The following is a 25,958-nucleotide window of genomic DNA, read 5'->3' on the forward strand; positions in this document are numbered from 1 at the left end:
ATCAGCCATGATCTTGTTGAATGGTGGACCAGGGTCAAGGTGTCAAATGGCCTACTCCTGCTCATGTTTCTTATGTTCTTATGGCAGCAGGACCAGGCAAGTCCACATCGGGGGAACACCTCAATGGGGGTGGGGTGTTGGGGGGGTGGTATAAGAGGAGAGCAAGGCTCAGGAAATCTGGCTGAATGTCAATGAGCTTTACAGCCACTTTATCATATTCAAAGTATCAACCTGCCTCCTTGTAACAGGCTGGTTGTCCATTCACCTTCCTGCCTCAGTTAAAGATGGAGGGGGGAAGATGGGAGGCAGGTTTGGCTCGGGAATCTGATTGTTAAGATTCTAACCCCGCCCTACCTCTCACTCCCCCCACCTCCACCCCCTACCGGACTCAAACCCGTCCTTTCTTAGGGTTAAAATTTTCTTCTTCCATTTTGTGTTTTTGACCATTGCTGTGTCACACAACAGTTCGTAAGAGATATCCTTTTGATTGGATATACAGCCTGGGGCATTAAAGGTTTGCTGGCTAAGTTCTGTTCTTGCAGCATAATCAAATAGTATATTAATGTGACGGCTGCACTAAAAAAGGACATAACTATATGAAACGGTATTTGCTGAGCTGTTCCTTTGCTTGGGATCAGAGATGCTGTATGCTGATTTGTGACATCAAACTCAAGTGATGTAATGATGTAATCCACACCAACACATTAAATCTGAAGTTCCACCTTTTACAAATGCTTAAAACATGCATCCAAAACTCTTCTCTCTGGAAGCAACCTGATTATTTAAAAATAATAGTAAAACCCAAACTTTTTTGTTAAATAACAGCCCTCCAAAATGGAATTGAATGATGGCTTTCTCCTTCACTCAATATATGGACATTGAACTATCATTTCCACTGAGCCCAAAAAAAACCTAAATTGTACAATTCAGAAAAGTCATATTACTTACATTGGTTCCAGCTGTCATAGGGTTCCCGAGGTCACAGACAACCATTTGAGTTGAATTGTCAACTTTATAGGCACAGCTTAGCTTGCTCAGTGCCTGGGAACAAAGCACAAGGTGACATAAACCATAAGGCTTTTTGCACAAATGTTTAGCTGGGGTTACAATTTTGCAATTTAAATTTTGGAGGCTCTGGGCATTTTCCCTTGTCACATAAAAAACAACTATTTTGCTCCTGCTCAAGAAGCTGTAAATAGAGAAAGTTGCCCATATGGATAGTCATTGTTCCATCTGGGTTGGATTTTGTGGGGCCAGTGGAGGTCTCACCCACCGGTGAGAGAACCGATGAGGAGTTTCTGTGAGTTATGTAGGGGAGGCTCCTTTAGGCACTTAAGTGGCCAATGTCGGCCTCCCTGCGATTGAGGTTCCCTCTGATGGAAATCCTTCCTGCTGAGAGCTTCCAGCCAGCGGCTGACAGCTCCTCATGCTGCCAGCACCAGCGGGAGCGGTGGCTGATGACGGCACTGCACCCACCCAGGTCCAGGGTCATTTTGGGATCCCAGGCCAAATGAGTCAGGGGGATCACGGGATGGGGATCATGGAGGAAGGGGTAGGGGGGCCAGAGACAAGGGCAGTGGGTGGCTTTCAGCAGCCACCACCCACCCCCACCTCCCATCCCACTGCTGGACACCCAGATCAGACAGAATTTGTTGGGCGGCCTTCCCAGGAAAACCATGTGGCTTTTGTTTAATCCCTGAGGCACCACTAAACTGGGGTGGCCTCAGGGATAATGGGTGTCATCCCACCACCACTGTCTGGGAATTGTGTCAGTCCCTTCCATCCTCCTACTTAATCAGGGAGGTGGGAGCAACCCTGCTTCAGCCATTTGGAGGAACCCTGGCAGGATTTTACACCCATCACGCAGTGAATGAGTTGCCGGTGGGGCTCTCCTCACTTTAAAAGATGGAAGTCTGGCCTCAAAAGCTGCCTGCCAATCAGAGACCTTCAGTCCCAGCAGTGCCACTGGGAGCGGTGGCCATTGCTGGGAATGCACCTGGAACAAAAAGGACATGGCGACAGTTGCTGCCCTTGCAGCAAGATGAGTGGGGTCAGGGGTCATGGGAGCCAGTCAGGCAGGCCCTGATGATGGCAGAGTGGGAGAGGGGGGCTGTGGTCGATTTGGTAAGGGTGTTGGAGGGTGTTGCTGCTGGGGTGGCTATAAAAACACAGCCCACGATGTACGGGCTCTTCACACAACAGGAACTCTGCAGCCTTAATGTCCTGTAACATGACACCAGTGGAAAATGCAGAGCTGCATCACAGGCATCAAACATTACAGCCCCAGCCCTTATATATACTTAGCTGTTCAACTTTATTTTGAAAAGACTATGATATTCTAAAGACAATAAGTTAATAGAAAGTGATGTCTTTAAGCAAACCACTGTCACATTGCATAGTGACATCATTATTCTTGAAATTCAACTCCTGAACTTAGAAAGGTTCAATATTACACACTTCTTCATATTCCTTCACGATCAATTCCACATGGCCAATACATTTTATGTCGCAAATTCAACAGTAACTATAGGAGAGATTCTTGCACAAAAGGTAACCAATGTTGACTTCATAACTATCACCAAATTTGAGCCACTTGTAAGATTTTGTCTAAAGAAATCCATTTAGAATTATTGTTTGACAATCTACAAACCACAGGTACTGAGACTAATCAGATGGCTTTAGTTCTATTACCTCATTGTTCCGTATCACACCAATGTAATCTGCTTCGGGTGGTATTATAACACTGAGTTCTGCTTCATATGCTCCTTCCCCTTCATTCCTCCCGTTTATGATTAAAGTAAGAGGGTTTTCATCTCCAAATATTAGCTGTTGTCTATCACTGTGAAGCACAAAAAGGTGAAGCATCAATGCATTGTAATCTTTATCCTCTCCTCGTCAAATCGACAGGATGCTACCAATCATAAATAAACTCCACAGATGTTAAAGATATCACTTCTCTGGTCTCTTACTGACAATAAAAAAGATCACAAATCTGCCATGATGAACGCCCACATATTTGACTTATATGCTGATAAGCTTTAGGGAAATGTGCGACATATATAATTTTCAACTTACGGGGTAGCTGTGAGTTTAAGTGCCGGGATGCAAACATTGTCCTTTCCGCAGTCCAGGAGAATGTGTGCCTATGTGAGGAAAGAAAAGGCCACAATAATAAAGGCTGGCATTTAGTTTGAAGGTTTTGTATTAGTTATGAGATCACAGAATCACAGAATGTTAAAGGCACAGAAGGAGGCTATTCAGCCCCTCATGTCCGCACCATCTCTCCAAATGAGCATTATGACCTAGTGCCATTGTCCTGCCTTTTCCCCGTACATTTGCACATTGTTTCTATTCAAATAATCATCTAATATCCACTTGAATACCTCGATTGATGCATAAGAATCATTCTAATGTTGTAAATAAGGTCCTAGAAACAACATTTAAATTGTTTTCTAACCAGCATCAAGAGTCAGACCCAACTCGATGCAAGAATTAGGCTCTCTGATCCTTGCCATAGTGCAGGGCCAAGGAAATTGCTTAAGCATGTGCTAGTTGGCTAAATGCCAAGAATTAGAACAAATACATCTAAGACAGTGCATTAGACTATCTATAATCTAATGCATTAATATTCACTCGTAAATTTCCTTACTTCATATAATCTCAGTATGTCTCCACAATTTCTTTTATTCATCTGCTGTAATGAACACTGCAATTAGCTGGACAAAGCAACACAAGATTGTTCCTTTCTATAAAAGATGTGGTCCTTGTTAGAAATACCAGGGGGAACTGACCCTGTTAATAGCAGACAATTCCTCAAACTCCAGTATAAATCAATCTTTCCCTCCCCAGAGCTTCGTTTTCACAAGTAAGAAAGATCTCACCTGCCTAAATGAGCAATGGGGAGAAGTTTGGAAACGAATGTTGATGAGCTCTACTTGCAGCAAAATACAGGGAAACCAAAATGATCCAGAAAGAAACCCACATGCTGTTCAGATTTCACAAATGCTAGACCCTAGAAATTTCGCTCACAGCTAGTAGAGGAATATTGGACGGACTGCAGCCTAAAAGGCATACTTTGACACATGTTCTGGTCATGCTCCAGAATCCAAATTTCAGGGCAACAATTCAGGGAGGCCACTGGACCAAGATCAGTTTATTTGTCAGGGACACAAAATCCACCATGGGAAGCAATATAAACACTGCTCTCAAATTTGGCCATAAGGATGGGTGTCCGTATACTTTGGCAAAGTACACCAACTTCCACAACAAACTGGAAAATCCATCATTTGTGGGATGCATGCCAATCTGAATAGGTGATGTATAGCCTGTGCCTGTAAACAGGAAAATGCCATGTGATCATCCAGGGTCTCCTTCTGGAGACTTGCTCACTGCAATGGCACCCTAGGGTGTTTCTTGCCTCCTGTAAAAGGGGGATCGAGCAGCAAAACTAGAGTTGTGGAAGGAAGTAGCAATCTTTTTGTTACATTGCATCATCTATTTTGCAGTTGTAAATTCTTTTGCTCTACTCTGAGCATGTTGAATTATTTGTTATTAATAAATCTTTCTCTCTCTAGTTAGATCCTTTTTATCTCACGGTGAAAATTCAAATTTAAAACTTAAAACAGTTTCAATGAAACATGCTTCTAATAGTTTATCTTCTTTTTATTCATGTACAAATTTATTTTTTAAAAATCTTACAAACTTTTAATTAGGTTCACATTGGAAACATTTCCAAATCAAACACTTTCCTCATAACAAGCAATTTGTATTGTCCATCCACACATGGGGCAGGATCCTCCCGACATAGAAAATAATGTTGGATCAGGACCATTTCGACCCCACTGGTATCTGATGGCCAACAGGCTGCCTCCGCATTTGCCATCCAGTTAGAGATGGTGAATGGGTTTGGGAAGCAGGAGAGGGAAGTCGGGCAAACCATTTAAAGGCGCCTGGCAGTCTGAACGGTGGCTGCATGCAGAGTGCCTATTGACTGAGAAGTATCACAGAGAGAGCATCAGGACAAAGGGCCAGCGTGGAAGGGCAGCCCCAAGACTCAATGAGGCCTCCTTTGAGATGGTGGAGGCAGTGAGTGCCTACAGGCATATATTGTTTCCAGAAAATGGGAGGAGGAGGCCGGCAGCAATGAGAAAGCAAGCACGGCGGAGATGGTGCAGGAGGTGTCCAGCTGCAATGTAATGAGGGGAACCTGGATTCAATGCCGGAAGCAATTCAATGACCTGCTGAGGTCTAGGAAGGTGAGTGGCATGAATTCCAGAGGTGGCATACGTGAAGATTTGGTAAGTGCAGCTAGCCTCCGCACTGCTTCACTTCAATGATAGTAATTCGCACTAATACTGAGACTTGTGCAATCCGTGACCAAAGGAAGCATTCACATGATGGCCACTCATGGAAGACATGAAAATAGCACTGTGACATGAATAGTCTGAGAAGTCTTAAGTGTCACACTGCCTTCTCAAGTGCAGATAGGAACCCTTCCACTCATGACTCTCCTGTCCTTGACTTCACAGGAAAAGAGACCCCATACAACGCCTGGGAGGAGAGAGAGAGAGAGAGAGAGAGAGAGAGTGCACCAGGGGTGGAGTGGCCATCATCTCAATCCTCACGCTGGTGGTTGACAGTGTTTCAGCAGGTCATGCAGTAGATGAGGGCAAGATGGGGGTGCACTAACGATCGGGAGATAGCATAATATCTGAACCATGGCACTGTTGTGGAGCAGCTTGCTCGTGTGTGCTTTTTTGTATCCAGACATTCAAATTTGCAAGGTAGCTAGAACTGTCCACAAAAGGAACGACAGAGAGATACGACCTTCATTAGCCTATGTCTTCTCTAAACAGCAGGGCCAATGTCAGAGGAAGAGTAGGAAGTAGTGGAGGAAGCAGTGCCGGCCTCAGAGGGGAAGTGACACACGAGGCAAGCACACCCTCCAACAGCGCAGATACTGGCACCTCAGTGGTTCTTCAGGTGTGTAGAATGGCTGGCATAGGCTGAGGAAGGCATCACATGTGAGCAGGTGATTGAAGACAGTGGTGCCTGTGGGCAGTCCCCATCAAAGGGTGGAGAACAGCATCAGCCATGCTCAGCTCAGAGGAGATGCTGAGCCTCAAGGTCATGCACAAAGCAGGTGCTTGTGAATCAGCAAAAGGAGATGTGCAGGCATCTGGCTGAGTTCCCTGAAACAGTGCACAGCCAAAGTTGGAGGAGTTCACCCATGTCATGAGTGCTACTATCTCTCAGTCCAGTGAGTGCATGAAGACCTCTGTTGAAAGTGTGGTAACCCTCATGGAGGCTCCTATACAGCAGGCCTTCCAGTGATGCAGGAGCACAGAAGTGGTCTTCATAGCATGACTGCAGTGCTTAGCAGCATTGATTGTTCTGTTCCAGTAATGGCTGACAGAAGCATGGAAGTGCTGCCAGTTGCTCTCCCACTCCTGGTTAGCAGCCCAGTGCAGGTTTACCCTAAAAGGGCAGAGGAAAGCAGGCCTACTAGCTATGGGGGGCATCCTTAAAGCATCACATGGTCATCGACTGCCCATTCCCCAGCCCCTCTGACAAAGACATACTCAGCTTCCTGCCTCATGGCTGAGGCTGTCCCTACACGAATCCAGTTGGGGTAGTCAGTGGCAGGCGGTGGTTATGGGCATCCCCTTTGACAGAACAGGAACTAATGCAGGCTTCCTCAGCCACAGAGGGAGCACCATGCAGCAGCTCATGGATGAGAACACAAAAATTGCAGTAGTATCATTAGGAGCCCCACTTGGGTGAATTTATGGATAAATCTGTAAAACTTATAGGGTAGGATTCTCCGGCCCTGCCCACCACCAGGACTGTCCGGTCCCACCAAAAGTGAATGGATTTTTGGCTGGGCCGCCAAACCTCCCACGGCGGATCCCACCATGATTGAGCCAGGAAATCCTGGCCATAAGCTTCATTTGAATGAAGCGTCATAATGTTGACCTCATAAGTGTCATGTGGTTTATTGTGTTGTATTGCAAATGGATTGTTAGGAGTGGGACAAAGTCTGGATTTGGGACAGGCAATGACTATGCGAAAGGTAGGGCCAGAGGAAATGCATGTGCTGAAGGAATAATGGCAGCACCTGTTTCTCTTCTCAAACGGGGCCGGATAGAAACGCTACAATCTCTCCTCATGTAAATCTGGCATGGATGAGGTCTATCTGCCGATGCCTTAGTGGCATCACAGCATGGCGTGGCATCCTCTTCCTCCGCCTCCTCCTCTGAGGATGCAGAGCGTTTATGGCCTTTATGTGGCTGCAGTTCCTCTCCTCTCCTCTCTGCATGTTACACAATTTGCAGCACACCACCATAATGTGCGTTACCCAAAGCGAAACTGGAGTCAATGGGAATCAGGGGGTAAACTCCTGCTGGTTGAAGTCATGCCAAGCACAATGGAAGATGGTTGTAGATGCTGGAGGTCAGTCATCTCAGTTCCAGGGCATCACTGCAGGAGTTCCTCAAAGTAGTGCCCTAGGCCCAACCACCTTCAGCTGCTTCATCAATGACCTTCCTTCCATCATAAGGTCAGAGGTGGGGATGTTCGCTGATGATTGCACAATGCTCAGTACCATTCACGACTTCTCAAGTACTGAAGCAGTCCATGTTCAAGTGCAAAAAGGCCTGGACAATATCCAGGCTTGGGCTGACAAGTGGCAAGTAACATTCGCACCAGGCAATGACCATCTACAACAAAAGAGAACCTAACCATCGTCCCTTGACATTCACTAGTATTACTATCGCTGAATCCCCCACCATCAACATCTTGGGGGTTACCATTGACCAGAAACTGAACTGGACTAGCCATTTAAATACTGTGGCTACAAGAGCAGGTCAGAGGCTAGGAATCCTGTGGCAAGTAACTCATCTCCTGACTCCCCAAAGCCTGTCCACCATCTACAAGGCACAAGTCAGGAGTGTGAGGGAATTCTCTCCACTTGCTTGGATAAGTGCAGCTCCAATGACACTCAAGAAGGTTGACACTATCCAGGACTAAGCAGCCTGCTTGATTGGCACCCCATCCACAAACATTCACTCCCTCCACCACCGATGCACAGTAGCAGCAGTGTGTACCATCTACAAGATGCACTGCAGGAATTCACCAAGGCTCCTTAGACAGCACCTTCCAAACCCACGACCACAACAATCTAGAAGGACAAGGGCAGCAGATAGATGGGAACACCATCACCTGGAAGTTACCCTCCAAGTCACTCACCATCCTGACTTGGAAATATATTGCTGTTCCTTCACTGTTGCTGGGTCAAAATCCTGGAACTCCCTTCCTAACAGCACTGTGGGTGTACCTACACCACATGGGGTGCAGCGGCTCAAGGGGGTCTCACCACCACCTTCTCAAGGACAATTAGAGATGGCCAATAAATGCTGACCTAGCCAGTGGCACCCAAACCCCATTAATAATTTAAAAAACCCTTGAAGGTCCATGTTGGAGGGCTCCCCCAGGCCGAGCAACACACCAGAAACGTAAGTTCAGAACAATGACATGTCTGCTGCTGTCCTGGTGGAGTCATGGCAGTGGCTGCAGTGTTCTGCTGCATCTGATGTTGGGATCCGCACAGTTGTTGCGAGACATGCCTTCAGTGGGTATTCCTTCTCAATAGGCTCCACTCACGGAAACTATGTGGTGACGTGAAGAGTAATGAAGCACCTGAACCAGCCCCTGAATGAAAGAGATATGATAACTGCCAGGGAATCTTGCACACACTTGCATGAATCTTTTGCAGTGGTTGCAAATTACCTGCATGTTGAGGGAGTGGAAGCCCTTCTTATGAATGCACCCCCTCCCCCCGCCCTTGACTGGACCAACAATGTCTTAATGGCTACATGGGTGTAACATACCACCCCCCTGCACTTGAGGGGATCCTGCCATTGAGACAAATCCTTCAGATCTTCTTTCCTGGCTGGATGTGTCCATGGAAAACTCAATGCTGCCTGCTGCCCTCACATACTGCCCTCACCTGTGTTATGTAGCTATGGGTGGACAATTGTGAAATTCTGCCAATGTCTGCAGCCAATGCCTGGAAGAAATTAGAAGCATAGGAATTAAGGTTGAATGTGAGCTTCATTGTGACAGGCACTGGATATCCATTCACTCCTTGGGGTCCGAGGTCCTTGTCCAAAAGTGCGCATATGTCCACAGCCCCTGGTCATGAAAGACACAGCTTTTTGTGGCACTGGTGCTCCAATAGGCTGAAAAAGTTGACCCTCTGTTTATAAATCCTCTGGCCAAGGGGTTGCACCTTCTTCTGCCTCATGCCTCTTGGCCAACCCCTCTGCTGTGCCCTGCTGTCTGTGGCTGAATTTGGTGCTGCTCCTGCTGCTCCTCGTCTCCTGATCACTGATTAAGTCCAAGTTCATCCTTCAAAGCAGTGCCTTGCTCAGACCAGTTGATCTGGCAGATTATGCTAGTGCAAGACACCGTAAGTGATCACCCCCAACACTTGGTCTATCAGCCATTTGGACTAACTATTCCTCAATGCCAGGTCTCTGATTATGCAAGGAATCATCCCTGCTGCTTCCCCATTTTATAGTGCTAACTGGATGCCTATTCCTGCTGTGGAGCTGTCTCAGCTGAGCTGCTGAGGTGCTGACACAGCCTGTGGACTGCTTGCTTGAGCTGCCTTTGGAAGCCACACTCAAAAAAGGTTACGTGAAAGATGCTTTATAAATGGGGTGCATAGAATGGATTCTCTATTAGGACAGAAACTATGAAAAATTATATACAATATGAGAGGTTGTAAATCAGAGATGTATGTAAGTGGAATCATTTTAATGTTACCTGGTCCTTTGGGATATTGTTTTACTATGATTCCATTGGGACACAATTTAGGAATATTTTTTTTTCTTCCTTCACATAGGGTGGAGGGACCAGGCTGATCTTATGGCCAGGATCATTAGTTGGGCGAGCGGGGGGGCGGGGCCTGCTCGCTGATGCGTAAAATGACGTGGGATGACGTTGGGTGGAACTCCCGATGTCACCCCGCGTCATTTCAATTTTCAGGTCAGCGGGGGCGCAGCCGAATCAGCTGTGCGCCCGCCGACCTGTCAACAGCCAATTGAGGCCATTTAAAAACTAATTGACTTAATTAATGGACCTGCCCATCCAACCTTAAGGTTGGCGGGCAGGCCGGGAGCCCTGGCGGGCTTCAGAAAAAGCATGAAACCTCATCCACGGGCAGGATGAGGTTTCATGAGAATTTTTAAAAATTTACTAAAGGTTAGAGTTAAAGTGGTGGACATGTCCCAACTCATCTGACAGTGTCACATGAGGGGACATGTCAGGGAAATTTTGTTTCTGCTCCTTGACCATTTTTAAATTTGGCGCCGATCTCCCTGAGGCAGCACTTAGCCTCAGGGAGATGAGTGCGCTCTTTCGCACGCATGCGCACGAAACAGCGCACTCTCGGCTGAGGGATTCCCCCCCTGCCCGCATAGGGAGCACATAGCGCTTCCTGGCGGATGTCACGCTGGGCGGGTCTTAATTGGCCCACCCACGTAAAATGGCGGTCCAATTGGAGGCGTGTCCGCTCCTGCACTTCCCCCCCAACGGGGGGGAAATTCTCCCCTATGGGTTGATTGTACATATTTGTGATAGTGATAAAGCATCAACGAATTCAACTATTTTAAACTAATTTGTGGACAGTAAATGGAACTTTAGCAAAGAATAAATTGACTGACAGTCTCTAATATGGCCAGGGAGAAAAATGCATCCATTAAAGGACTCCAGAAACTAACTTGTTTGTCCAGAGCTTTCTTAATGTGCTTTTGTGTACCAAATTTATGCCATTACAATACAAATGTATAGACCAATTAAATCTTAATATGTTTCCACTGAGTCTAGGATTTTCCCCTCCCATTCATGGCGGGCGGGAGCGGAAAATATCACGAGAAGACCGAAAATCAGTTTTATGTAGGTGTGAAACCAGTTTGCTGATCGTCCGCTCCATCCATAAATGGTGGGCTGCATTTCCTGCCATTGCACCTCGGGAACATCATTTTAATACATTTGCATCTCATTATAAGCCTTGCTCAAGGGAATCACCTTCCCATCCTGGATCATCAGGCCATGTCAGTGTGTAATTAGAACGTCACGTTTCACAAACATACAGAAGTGATGTGTACCTGCACTCCGCTTGTCACTTACAGGTTAGTTCGCCTGCCTTGCATTGCTCAGCGCTCACAGGAATCGGTGCCAGACTTTGCAGACAGCACCACGTCACTTTCGGGGGTTGTCACAGGCAAGACTCTGCCTACCAGACCAGCAGTAAGGTGGAGGTGGCTTTTAATGGGCTGCAGGGCTAGGGCTCTACCAGGGAAGGGGGGCAGCAGGCTTCAAGCAGAAGCAGGGGCTGCAGGGCTTGGGCCGTTTTGGGGGTTACGAGTGGGGAAGGTTGCACTCAGCTACATGATCAGGGGGAGGATGCGAGGGTGGGTATATGATAAACAGTGTAAGTGGCATCCAGATGGGGATGGGTGAGGTCCACATGGGCCATAGGCACACCCACTTCAAAATGTTCAGGGGATAACAAACAGACATGCATCAGAAACATGATGGGATCAAGGGATACAGGGTGTGGATGGCGGGGTCTGTGAGGCCAAAGGGTGTTTTGCTGAAGCTGGGTTTGTGAATATTGTTGGGACAAAAGGGAATGAAAACTCCTCGGCAGTTTTAACACGATCTTGACGTGGGAGTAATTGCCACTTGGTGTGAGAAGTAGAACAGTAATCCAGTCCTCAACATTGACGTTCTTCACAGTGAGGAGTACAAAAGGATAACATACCAAAAAAAAGACAATGATAACAGGTAAATATAGGTAACAGGCAAGGGTTAGTATACAGCACATTTCAGTTGATATGCAGGACATGGTTGGCCATACGACCAGCTTTTGTCACATCCATTTGAATAGCCTATGTAATTACATGCAATTTATGGAATTACACATTCACTGCTGCTAATCTAGTGATTTTACATCTTTGTGCTGTAACCTAGGATGTAAGTTAATGGCAGGCATCTCAAAGTTTTATTTTGGGTAGGGCAGAAGTCAGTGATTATAAAGCGACATTTGTCTTCCTATGGATCTAATGTTAAGTTTCATCTGCACTCTGGAAGTGAGATATTGTAGCTGTTATCAGTCTTAGCTATGGTCTGTTGGAAACTGAGTTAAAACATCCAGAACTCGTTTCACTCGCACTCAATCGCTATGCAAGGAGACAATATTTGTATTTCCATTAGTCTGGACTGTTTACAAACTACCAGGGATGAAGGGAACAGTGCTAGCTACACCCAATTTTGGCAACTCATTATTTACAATAGACTGTTGACGAATTTTGGAACATTTTCTAAATTTGGATTTTATAGGCATCCAGTTCTATTCACAGCTCCTCAAATAATGAAGCCAACAAGCAGCTAGACCAACACAACATTTAGATTTGGGCTTACTTGGACAAGTAACATTCATGCCACTCAGATGCTGGGCAATGACCATCTGCAACAAGAAAAAACCTATCCATTTCCCTTTGACATTTAACAGCCCGCCAGCGATCCAGCGTGTTTAGTGTGCATGCATAATTAATGAGGCAGGAAGTGACGATACGGCACGAAAACCCACCAATGTGGCCGGCGGGAAAAACACCGGTTTTCATGCCTGCTCCCGCACTCAGTGCAATGTGGGGAAAATCCCGTCCCAAGACCCACCATGTGTAGATGAACATGGGGGGAGTAAGATTGTAACAGCTCTTTATAACACTTGCAGCCAATGCAACAGCTTAGAATCCATTACATACCATGGTAAGAAAAGAAAGACTTGCATTTATATAGTATATTTTACATCCACCGGACATCTCAAAGTGCTTTACAGCCAATGAAGTACTTTTGAAGTGTTGCCACTGTTGTAAGGTATGAAACACAGCAGCCAATTTTTGCACAGCAAGCTCCAATGGACAGAAATGTGATAATGGCCAGAAAATCTATTTTTGTGATGTCGATTAAGGGATAAACATTGGTCAGAACACCAGAATAACTCCCCTGCTCTTTGTTGGAATAGTGCCATGGGACCTTCCACATCCACCTAAGAGAGCAGATGGGCCTCAGTTCAACATCTCATCTGAAAGATGGCACCTCCAACAGTGCAGCACTTCCTCAATACTCAACTGGAGTGTCAGCCTTGATTTTTATGCGCAAGTCCTGGAGTGAGACTTGAACCCTGAAACATCTGAGATGAGAATTCTACCAACTGAGCCACAGCTCACACCATTGGTGACATCGTATTATGATGTGCATTGAAGCCACTTTGCATACATGTTACATTTACCTCATCTACAGTACGTCATTTACTTAAGTGAGAGGTCAGACATGTGTACTAGTAAGTAGGATTAGAATATCCTGAATTTTCAGGGTTCCCATCCAATGGCAACATGGCAAGAATGGCCCAAAAATTGGTGGGGAATGACTTACCATCTGATATTCAGTATTAATGTGGCTGTTGCAAAGTTCCTCTGGGCCTACCTTTAAATGGCTAGAGTGCCGCAACCCCCCTCCACCCTCCCCCCTGCAAGTCAGGTGGTAAGACTATTTTTCTTTGAAGTTTTTCCTTTATATACAACGTATGTATCTGGGGAGCTGAGAGATCCAGATCTCAGGGGTCTGGACTTCAAAAGGGATATGAACAGGGCGTTATCAATCTCATGTGGAAACAATTTCCAGACATATGTTTGAGATGATGGATAAGTGTAAGGAGTCTACTACCTACATCTGCTGCACATTGTGCAAAGATCCTCATGATTTGCAGAAGATCCTAAGGACAGGGGCAGCCTGTAGAATTGTTGCAGCATCCAAATGCTAGTTAAAACCTGTAATAGCTTGGTGATTTTTAGGGTGAAAACTGCCAATACTTCAATAAATGCTTTGAACAAACACTCCCAGGAGAGAATTGGGTCTGTGATGACACTGACCTCTGAGCTTGTGTCCAACTCTGATAGACTGTAAGGAGTGAGTACAGATGTCGCTGAATCTTCGGAGAATGGCAATGCCCTCCAATGCCCACACACAGGACAGGTTCACACATGATACTGCCACCTTCCCCAACAGCACCACACCTCATCCCTGCTCCAAATAGCTACTGCAAGCTGTTAGAAACTGGTCCCTCTGAGACAGTTGTTACCCTAAAACAGTACTCATCTCAGTACTCACCTGAGGTTTGAATGGAACCATTCCAGACAACCATCACTCAAGTTCATGCTACTCAGAGAGTAGTTCTTTGGAGTAATGGATCCCTTGTAACAGTTCCTATTGTCACCAGTAAAGAGATTTTTTTAGTGAATTTGAGTGGGGAAGGAGGGGAAAGGGGAAATAATATAACCATGTCACCTTGACTCTATTCAAGTGTGGTGGAAAGGATTTGTGGCGCCTCCTGAAGAGAATTCATGATTTTTTGGGAGGTAAATTTAGGTGCAGTTGTTTGTAGTAGATTTAAAAAGGCATTTTCCAGTCTAGTGTCCCAAACCTCCCAAAACAGAGGAACAGTGAGGATTGCATGTTAATGAAGAAACATTGTCATTATTCTGACCAAAACATTGTGCACTGTTAATATTCAATTGCAGTCATTTCCTGAGGGTCCACTGACAGCATTTCAGAACCATTAATGTGATTTACCATTACAACATTGAAAGCACAGTTTAGTAAAACTTGTTGCACTTGATTTGTGATTAATGGGACTGAAGAAAGTTACAACTGGATGATGTCATGTTGTTTATTTGGGGCCTGAAACTCTGAATGATGCACTCATGTTTTTTTCTTTTATTGTTAAAACAAGGTAAAGATCCAAGGTCAGAATCCAAGGGTGGAAAGATGAAAATAGATCAATCGAGAAATAGTGACTAGGTAATTCCAAACATAGATTTTGAGCTCTGAAATGTGTACGGAGAAAAAAAGTTTAAGAAAGGGAATTTCATGATGAGGATATAAGGACATCACAGGATAGGAATCAAAGAGGGTAAATGGTGGAATAGGCTGAAGGGGTTGAATGGCCTTCTTCCATTTCCATAGGAAATAATTCATTAGAGTAGGAAGTGGTTAGCTAGAGATTAGAAAGAGCAGGAGGGAAATGTTCAGATCAGCACTGCCCACAGTATTACCATTAAAACAGAGTTAAAAGACGATGGAGAGAGAGAAAAAAATGTTGCAGTCTAAAGGTAGATTAACAATCAGATAACTACTTGAGAGGAAACTAGGATGTAAAGTCTTAGAAGATGTCCAGAACTATTGCAAATGACTCACCAAAGTGTTCAAGAGTAGAAAGCCAGATAAACAAGCTCATTAGTAGCATGATAGTGCCAAAAACCATATTTGCAATTGTTGATTCAGACAAAATGTGACCAGTATTTGTGACAGTATCTACCATACCTTAGAAATTACTGATACAGAGGCAACATGGTAGAAGTTGGAAGGATCCTGTTTCTTACAGACAGTGTAAACATGAGAACATTTCCAGGAAGGAAAGCTAGGTGCAGTGAAAGAGAGACCAAAGAGATGATGGGGGTTAAATTCAGAGAAACACACATCTTCGAGGCAATTGGAGGCATATCCTCAGGACAAGGGACTTTACTGGGGTCCATTTTATTTCCTATATTCAACATTTTAGAGAGCTATTAGGGATCATTTTCTATGTTGTTGCCTGGACAGTAATAATGGTAGGACGGACTGCCTAATGTAGAATCATTGAATTACATTAATTGAAATCAATGGAACAGAATTCAGGCAGGTTGAACAATTGGCAGGCGATCCATTACACCAGGTTACAGCCCAGGCAATGAACTTGAAAATTTCCACCCCATGACTCCCCACACCCCCCATTAAACTTCTAAGGCAACAAGTTACATCTTGTAACAAATGGGATTGGAATTTAAAAAAGGCAACAAATTGCCTCCTGTTTACCATATTAAATGTAATAAATATTGACCGTTCTAAACAATTGAATAGCATCTTTCTAAATTCTGTGAAGTCAGAGTTTCCACCAGTATAAAAATTAGTAGGTGCACATCTGAATTTGATGTAGCTCACCGACACACGTGCTGTCAGTCGTCTGGTCCCCTCCCCTCCCCTCCCAAAATTCAAGGGAATTCCTTGTGATAAAGAGAAAAATGTGTGCTGGCACTTGTACAATTTTTTTTCAATTCCACTTTTTTCATATTTACTTAACTCCACTTTGACTTGTACCAAAAGGAACCAGATTCTTGATAAGTCCCATTGAAACCGCTTAATTATAACAAAGATGGAAAAGGGAGGCCATGAAAGGCTGGCAGCCGTGATGTTTCTTCACCATTGCTACCAGGTTTTAGCATCCCTTATTGGTGAAACTCCTCAGAACATAAACATCATAGTTTTAATAACAGGAGCATTTAAATAGTCAAAACTAGTTTCCAGTTCAATTGTGAAACATAACCAAGATTATTATCCTTTTACAGCCCTTGCCTACAATACCACACCACTAGCCTTCCCTTCTATTGCCCTGCTGAGGCCCAGTAGAACAGAAACTATCACCCATGAAGTGCATGATTATCTCTGATGAACTGTCACAGTCTGAATCAATGCACATTTTTGTCCGCAGAAAATTAGACCCCAATCTATTATAAGGACACACACAAACAGTCTTTGCCAGAAACCTGTCAGAAATTGTGCTGAAATCATCACAAATAACACAGAAATCAGTTTTCAGAAAAAGAACCAGATGTGCTGATGAAGGAAGTAATGTCAGATGGGAAGCATGAGTAAAGACTCCGAATACAAAGTCTAGAAGGAAGGCACTCATATCACACTTAAAAGCAACATCAGTCTTAAATACATCCTTAAAAGGATCCTAAAAATTCCAACACTAGATATTTAACCAAAAAGCAGCATTCAACAAACAACTCTGAGGTGGGAATGGCGGAGAATCAAAAGTGCCAACAATGGCAGAAGTGAATGTTTCACTAGCTATCCTTGCAGAAACATTGCATAAGGTGTAGGGATATCTATTTCCTTGTCTGTGAGCATTGAGCATCACTTGCATTTTTGAAAATCCTGCATTAACACAGAACTTCTGCTCCCTTGACAAACAATTTTGAAAAAAAACAAATGAAGTGTGAAGAACACACCACAAAGGCTCCAATCACCTCTGAACTGTGTCAGTATAATTCTCCTCAGGTGCTTTGGAGAGCAAATATTCAGAGCATTAATAACTTCTAAGTCTTTTTGGTGGAATTGCATGACACAGGGTCCACATAAGTGACAAACATCTGTGATGTTATTTATATTCATTCTGAAGATCTCAAATAATCATTCAAAGTGATTCTTGCCCTGTTAAACCTCTCCAATTGGATATTTACTTTCCCAGACTTGTTCCATTCCCCATATTTTCTCCAATCCGCTTAATATCTTTATTGTATGTATCGATTTCTTCTTTAACCACCTCAATTGATTCTGAATAACATTATGAAGCAGTTCATTGCACAGCTTCAGGATCCATAGCGTCATTCCAATTTATCTTGCCAGTTTCCCATATTGTATTAACCATTTCAATCAACTTGCTCCTTAACTTTCTCATCTTCAGAGAATACAGTTCGAGTTTACATCCCTTTATCATTGTAACCCTTTATCATGGGTATCCTGGTTAATCAGCGCTGAATTTTCTTAGAGGCTAGTATGTCCTCAGTAAAAATGGAATATCCAATATCTTAAATTAAGTCTGACCTGCGCTGTAGTATTTCTTTGCTATTGTCTTCTTTTGCGATGAAGCTTAGTTTACCTGCTTTATAAAATGGTATGCAAGTATCAAACTCATACCATCGATACAACCTTATCAAAGCAATCTGCATGTATTGTTTTCACACCTACTCTCAAACTCTGCTGTGTTGAAATTGTGCTGCAAATTAAGTTGGGTTGAAATTATAGCACACTTTATGACTAATGAATGTAGTAGCACATGTATAAGGTTAATTTAAAGAGATAGCCCTTTTGTTAAAAGGAGTTTCATTTAGAAATTTAAGGCATTTGTTACTGCTATGACCAATTGCATGTGGCAAACAGATTTCATCTAGGTTAGATTGGATTCCACCTCAATAACTGGCTAAATTGAGACAAGACAATGTGGAATTTTTTGCCCACCAAATGATTAAGCAGTGAAAAAACAAATTGGCAGAAATCTATCCAAAATCTTGTTTGCATCCACATTTCAAGCAGGCAAAAATTTTACTTAACACCTCCAGGATTTCCTGGCCCCTTTGAAGTCAGCCTGCATGAAGCCAAAGTTAATTAGGTAATTAAAGAAGGAACATGTGCCACTAAGTACCTACAATTCCTCTTGAAATGGCTAACCAAGGCTACAGAACATAGCCACCGGCTCTGAAAATACTCAGGGACAAACTGAAAATATGATCAAAAACAAATTCCTCCAGTATATAAGGATTGGATAGGATGAGCGAGTTTAGGAAATACTCTCTTATCTCATAATAAAATGAGTGTGGTGGTTCCCCAAGGATGTAAAGGTTTGTCACCACCTGACCTTTCTGCACAGGTCACTACAATAACACAATTTCTTGAAATGTGATATCTGAAGTGTACATTAGAGGGCATGTGGTGTCTGCAATGTTGCATATGTTTTGCATAGGTTTACCACACTTATTGCAAACACATGCAGAATAATATTGTAGCTTTCAGTGAAGTAAATGGAGCTATCTTTAGACAACTTTAATTTTATAGGGGAAAGTTAAGGATGCAAAGCAAGCTTCTGCTATTCTCTTGTTGCCCATTTTTTTTGACTGAGAGATTTTGTGCTTGTAAATGCAGAACTTGCCAACTAGTGGAAGGGAACTATAGGCTTACGTAGATGCCACATCAAAGGGAAGGCAGTGTGTGTAATAAAAACTGGGATTGTAAAATAGGAGTACTGCCTAATCCAATAGCTGTCCTTGGCTCTTCTGGTAATCCTCTGAATATAACAAGGGTGCCTGTCACCACAAGGCAGTTAACTCAAAGACGCAACACAAGGTGAAAGTGGCATGGAATGTGAAAGTTCCGTAGTGTTCCAACAAAGGCAAATTAATTATGCATAAATTGCATTCACAGATATTACTTTGGATTCCCTCTGTTAATTGAACCACATTATAGCCAATCATTATTCCATAGCCAACACTGCCTAGGGATTTGCCACAGTGCAGACTTCACAAACAGCGCGCCTCTGGAAACATTTCCTGAGTGCAGAATTTTAGCAGAACACTGCATTTAGCATTTACTTGGAAGCAAAGCATCATAAATTGGTATAGGTGGTATTCACAAATCTCTGTGGAGTCACAAATTGCAGATTCCAGGAAGTGGAATTAGAGGGGCCTCTGCCTCTTGATAATTATCTACAGACGGTACAAAAGACACACATTGACAATGGTAGAATGTACATATGGATATCAACATTACCTAAACTGTCATCTAGATTGGAATTAATTAACCATTGTGAATTATTACTAATGAAGTTTAGCTAATCAACTAATTTTAAAACCATCATTAAAGGCACACATTTGTCTTGGTAAAATAATGAATATAATTGTTCCAGATGCCATCAGATGATTAGTGATGCAATGCCATCATGTCACTAATTACGACTGTTAAATACAATTACATATATTTTTTTAAGTGAGAATGGGGTTGCCAGCAGGAATCATGTTAATCAGGGGCGATGTTGCTGCATATTTCTCATTCCATGCAATTATGTCTTTCAGTTTAAACAATATGTTTTGATAATTCCAAACCCTAGCCTGTTTCAAATGACTTATATTGAGATGTTCCGTGTTTAATTTTCACTTCCATTCTTCCTCAAGACCTCAACATTTTATAATAATTAGTTCTTAATAAGACTTTCACAGTCCTTAACAAGTAATTTTTGTAACTTCTTTATATTTATTTTTTAAGACTTAGATTAATGACAATAAGTGACAAAAAGTGATTAATGCCAGAGTTAAATATGGCCCACAATGTATCTCATATTTAACTAAATAACAAATGTTTGTTCTTACCTGTTTCTGAAGAAACGTTTCACTGTAGTAGTTGATTATTGGTTTAAGATCCTCTGAAGGATGTGATTCATCCAGACTATAATTTAAACTAACACTAATTGGTGTTAATTTATCTCGAAACTCCTTTTCATCCTAAAATAAAAAATAAAAACATCAAAATCAACATAAATTCTTATCGAAATAGGAAACAACTTCAATGTTCTGGTTTATAAACAGCTAGATGGGATGTAAGCATTAAACACAGATTTCCAACTGGACCTTGTAATAAAAATAGCAATATTCATGCCAGACAAGTGCTGGCCACAAAAGTCAATGGACTTTTGGCAGGACCACCAAATCTCCTGTGGCAGGTCCCGCCATGACGGGGGCCAGGAAATCCCAGCCTGTGCCTACAAGAGCAGGTCAGAGGCTGGGTGAATGACTCACTCCCTGTCTCCTTAAAGTCTTTCCACTATTTAAAGTCAGGAGTGTGCTGGAATTCTCTCCCCTTGTTTGGAAGGGTGCAGCTCCAACAACACTCAAGAAGCTCAACACCATCCAGGACAAAGTAGCCTGCTTTTGTAGCCATCTGCCACCTTAAGCATTCACTTCCTCCATCACCGCTGATGCACAGTGGTTACAGTGTGCAACATCTACTGCAGCAACTCTCCAAGGTTTCTTCAACACCCCCAAACTCGTGACATCTACCACCTAGAAGCACATGGAAAGCCAATGCATGGGAACACCACCACATCCGAGTACTCCTCCAAGTCACATGCCATTCTAATATGGAATTGTATCACCTTTCCTTCATCATCGCTGAGTCAAAATCCTGGCATTCCCTACCAAACAACACTAACACGACACTGACTGCAGTGGTTCAACAAGGTAGCTAAACACCACCTTCTTAAGGGCAATTAAGAATGGGTACTAAATTCTGACCTAGCCAATGATGCCCATATCCCACGTATGAATAAATAAAAGACCACAGGACCTTTGGAACATTATGGAATGTTTTCAAATATTCACTCATGCTTTTTTGCACAAGAGAATTCAATGCCCAAAATGCTCTGCTATTGACATTGTTTGGGCCAAATGGTTACTATTGGGTTTTAGATAGACTGAAAATGGAAATGTGCTGTTTGTACCACCAATTTTGTGATGACAGCTTATCACCACTGATTAACTACAGATCTGGATGGGTGTAGGGAGCACACGAGCAAAAATGTGCGAAAAATGTAAGTGAAATTTTAATGGATGTGACTAAAAGGGATCAGCCCAGTATCCCACCCTCTGTTATATAGAGGCTGCGGCGTGGGTAGCACTGCACGAAGTAAATGTTATGAGAGGTGTCCTTTGTGCTACCCCACAGCAATCTTTCAGTGGGTAAGCATTGTAACATGTCTGGAAGGAGACGGAATAAAATTTCAAGACATAGCTGGATGTGCCAGCCAGATGTTGCATGGTAACTGCAGGTGTGATTCCAGCAAATCGCACATTTCTGTATCAGGCTCACTGCTGACATAGGCCCTGCAAAGACAGTCCCTGTGAAGACAGTTCCCCAAAACAATTTCCAGTAGTGTGCCAGGCCATGCAGAAATGGCTGGTAGATGCAGCCAGTCACACTATTGTGCTGATTAAATGCCCTCAAACTGGAAGTATGAAATTAGGTTGCTACCAAGGAAGAGTACAACATTACACCTAATCCAGGATGCAGAAACTTTAACGGTGCCATCAGATCAGCTACTGCAGCTTCCTTATGAAAGGGAAGTCTCCGCGTGCAGTAACTGTCTGCCAAAATGAGGTATGTTCACATCTGCTTCCAGGTGCAGGAGCGCAGGTTCTGATATCACCCTGAAGGTCCACCTCTTTTTCTTCCAAGTACATCATAGTTTCCACAGGAAAATTCATTGGTGCCAAAGAGAATTACCCTATATGGTTTTGGCTGTGGAATTTTTTTCACAAAAACAAACTTATAAGAGCCTAAGTGTCACCTAAAAACAACGGAAAAGTTAAAAAAAAGATGACTGAAATATGAAAGATTTAGATTACCTAATACCTAATGTTGATCCTTATCAAGCCTGGACACCCATTTTAAATTCTTCAGGTGTCTTTTTGCCTGAACAGAGGAAAAAATAACATGCAGGGTGGAGATATCCCATGTAAACACATATTTAAAAGCTGCTGCATATCAGAACTGAGGAGGTCCGACCTCCTGAAAACTATGCAACAGTAAAATGGGTAGAGTTCCAAATGGACAAAACTCCTCCTCGTTTTCAAGCCTGCACAGCTAATTAATGACACAAAATGGGCAGCTAACAGGGGAAAGCTCAAGACTCCCTTTCATTTTTAATATAGAGGCTTAAAAGTTATTCAAGTCCACAGTTCTCATTGTCCCAGTTCTGCATCCCTTTTCACTTCCAATCACCTTTGTAAGTGGTAACTTACTCCTCATTAGTGTTTATGCATAATTAATAACTCTTCCATTCTGCTGAAAGGACTTTCAAAATGCATCATTGTTGGTGCAAAATCCTACATTCCATGTTGCTTTCATCATTAATCTGCATATTTTTGTTGTGTTCTTTTCAGCCTTGCCTGTAATTCAGCCAGTATTTCCTAGCCACACATTATTGTTGTGTAATCAAATCCTGATTTCCAGTATGAATGCTATGACCAATTATTTTTCTGGTAAATTATGTTCTACATAGCCCAATTATTTTACATAATTTTGCTTCATTTGTTCTTGAGCCATTTGATATCTTACCCCAAAGCATGCTCACTAACAATTTTATTTGTCCCTTGGCAGCTCCAAGCTCAGCATTTCCTGATGCCTCACAAATAAAAGACAGATTTTATTTTTGTATTTGACTGTTTTAAGAATAAAATATTTTTCAAACTCCAGACTTGTCCATCCTCTGTGCACTAATTATCTACCAAGGACAGAATGACCTAGGATTTTTTTTTTGACAACTGTATAACAGCAAAGTAATCAATCTCAATGGATAGTAGATAGTATACTGAAACACAAGACATAACACAATCAATTCTCTGACTTATGGTATGTATAAAAAATCCTTTAAATTATTTTTATTTCACTTCACACCAGCAAAACCTGCCACAGCAAGTTTCTCCAATCAGCAGCTGAGCCACAGATACCAGGAATGACCAGCTTTAATCTCCACTCTGTGACACAAATGGTCCCAGTGCCACTAGGTGTATAAGGAGGAAAATCACTTCGGGTTACTGCATCTCACCATAGTCAAGTCACTATTTCTCGGTGAGCATGGGTGTGAGCATTGGACAGGATCAGGCTTGCTCAGAATGCCTTTCCCAACTTTACAAACATATTGACACTCATTGGCAAGATTTACACTTGTACAATTTTCACTGGGATGAGTTACGAGACAGTAACTAAAGCCATATGATCATACCACCATTATCCCCATACCCCAGCAAGCAGTCAACATCTTCTGAATTTAAAAGAGCAATTCAAAACTCTTCAACTTTCGAGTGGTTTATGTACCTATCCACAAAAAATCTTTTGTTTGGATATTTATTGAGTATGTACTTACTGTAAGGTAAACAATGAATTCCTGGTACTTGGAACGTTCCAATTTTCCAATGACTAATTGGAATGTGTGCTGTGGCCGATGATAATTAAGGAATAGTGTTCTCTCAATTCCTCCTTTCTGCTTTAGTCTGTCTAGCTGAAGGTTAGCATTCAGAACTAAGGAAAAGAGAAATGTGGATGTTTTAAAGGCAGCATCACAAGGCACACAGAGAATATTACGCTCTTATTATTCACATGTTTGGGAAGCTTTCAGTTCAATATATTCAAGTCCACACAACTGTCCTCAGCTGCAAGGGATAGGAGATAGACGATAATCCAGAAGAACTCAGATGAAGGTCAAGCCAAGCTGTATTTATTAACTATAAGAATATAGGTTTTAGTTTTTTCTTTCGTAAAGCACTGCTTAAAACATTTGTATAAAAACAATTTTTGTATTACAATAGTGCACACAAAGCTTTTATGCAAATGGTAAAGCAGTACACTGACAGATGCACTTTTAACTATCAATTTCCCTTGTCTTAGGCTGACTGCAGCTGACACTTCGATTGTAACCAGATTTCTGTCTATATTTATGAACTGTGTATTTCTGTAATACTCACCTACAGTATCTGGAATACCATGGCCTGACACGTTTGCAGAAACTCTCACAGTGAAACTGTAAATAACGAAAGGGAAATAAAGATTAGTGAACCTCTTTCCATAAAATTTCAGATGTCTCTGTAGGATCTCCAAATGTGTGTAATCAGAATGCAGTACATTCCATCAGTTTGTTCAGAGGAGATACACACTTATGACTAATGAAGCCTCCAGGAGACTGAACATATCAGCATGGAGTACATTAGAAATGATGGCTGGGCTATCAGTGCTCAGCATTCTTAAGGGGTAAATTAGACAGCAATTTCCGGTGTCGACAAATGAGCAGTTAGCTGTGGAATTTAAGAAAAGCATCGAGAAGCTTTGCTATAACAGTATTTTACCGATAGACATGCCATTCAAATACATAGGGTGGAAACATCCCAGATTTGCACAAGTGCGTTAATGGGTGGTAAAACGACATTTTACCCACCGGCCGCAATGGCAGCTTTTCACGCCGTATTGTCCCAAACCCGCCACATTACTTATGCATCCCCGGGAAACACGCCGTTCCCATGGTGGGCAGGCTCTCATTCGCCCGCCATGCCACCAGCTCGCTGCTTCATCATGCTGGCCGCCATAATTAAAGTCCGGCCGTGCACACACCTCTCAGTGCTTCCAGCCCACAATTACTGCAAAGAAGACAGGATGGCCCCGAAAGGCAAAAAGGACCACTGCCCCCAGGTTCAATGACGCCTCCCTCCAGCAGCTTTTGGACACAGTGGAGGCTCGCCGTGATGTCCTCTACTCCCGCGCTCACCACAGGATGGGCAGCGACCTCACTAATCCGGCTTGGGGGGCAGTGGCAGCGGTGGTCAGTGTCAGTGCCCTGCAAAAAAGGGCAGCCACCCAGTGCCAAAAAAAGATGAATGGTCTCATCCTTTCCACCAGGGTAAATCTCTCTTCTGATCACTCTGAACTCACACACTCACAAACCCATCACACATCCACGGGGATCTCACACCTCAAGGGACAACACCACTAAGTCTCACGCACAGCCTCACATCTCCATCAGGTTCATATCCTCTCGAGCTCACGTCCTCATCCCATCCATGGCTCCACTCACCACACAAACATTCCACACAGTGTCATGTGTCCTGCTCACACTCGCTCCATCTGTCTTCATGCAGGAGAAGCTGACTCACAACAGCAGGAAGAGGTTCCAGACAGGGGTGGTGTGGCCCACATTAGGCCCCTCACTCACTTTGAGGAGTGTACCATTGCGCTGATGGCTGAGGATGCGGAATGTGCCTGCGGCAACGGTGAGGTCGGCAGCGAACACCCATTTGAGGATCCTGCACCACATCTTCCCTCCCCCAATGCAAATGTGAGTGCTTTCTCTCCTGCTTTTGACTCTGCTGTCATGCACTACTTATCTCTACTTCAGTTCACAGGGAGCTCTATCAAGCGACCAACACCCTCAGCCAGCCACTCCCTCAGCTCCATCCACGCCCTCACTTCCAGTCAAGAGGACACCTCCTCCAGTGAAGAGCTAGAAATAAGCAGCCTGGAAGATCTGTCACAGCATTTACCCACACCCTCCACCAGCGAAGACACACATACCTCAGTGAGACCTAGAGCTAGGGCAGGATTGGGTTTACAGTCAGGTGGTCACCACAAGGGCACATGTCCGCAGCAGCAGCAGGCAGGTTCGGCCGAGCTCCCCGGCACTCGGAGGACTGCTT

At 43.4% G+C, this 25,958-nt stretch overlaps 1 protein-coding gene across 1 annotated transcript in view; it reads right to left on the bottom strand.

Annotated features, from left to right (window-relative positions):
• itga8 (integrin, alpha 8) overlaps positions 1-25,958 on the bottom strand; it is a 277,429-nt gene that overhangs the window by 114,482 nt on the left and 136,989 nt on the right. The window contains exons 16-21 of the mRNA XM_078538452.1: positions 24,240-24,295; positions 23,642-23,796; positions 20,091-20,222; positions 3,076-3,143; positions 2,692-2,839; positions 949-1,041 (exon numbers count right to left, since the gene is read on the bottom strand). Coding sequence (XP_078394578.1) covers positions 949-1,041; positions 2,692-2,839; positions 3,076-3,143; positions 20,091-20,222; positions 23,642-23,796; positions 24,240-24,295 — 652 coding nt within the window. The remainder of the gene's footprint in view (positions 1-948; positions 1,042-2,691; positions 2,840-3,075; positions 3,144-20,090; positions 20,223-23,641; positions 23,797-24,239; positions 24,296-25,958) is intronic.

Source organism: Cetorhinus maximus, chromosome 3 (genome assembly GCF_964194155.1).
Source record: "Cetorhinus maximus chromosome 3, sCetMax3.hap1.1, whole genome shotgun sequence".
NCBI classification, from domain to species: domain Eukaryota; kingdom Metazoa; phylum Chordata; class Chondrichthyes; order Lamniformes; family Cetorhinidae; genus Cetorhinus; species Cetorhinus maximus.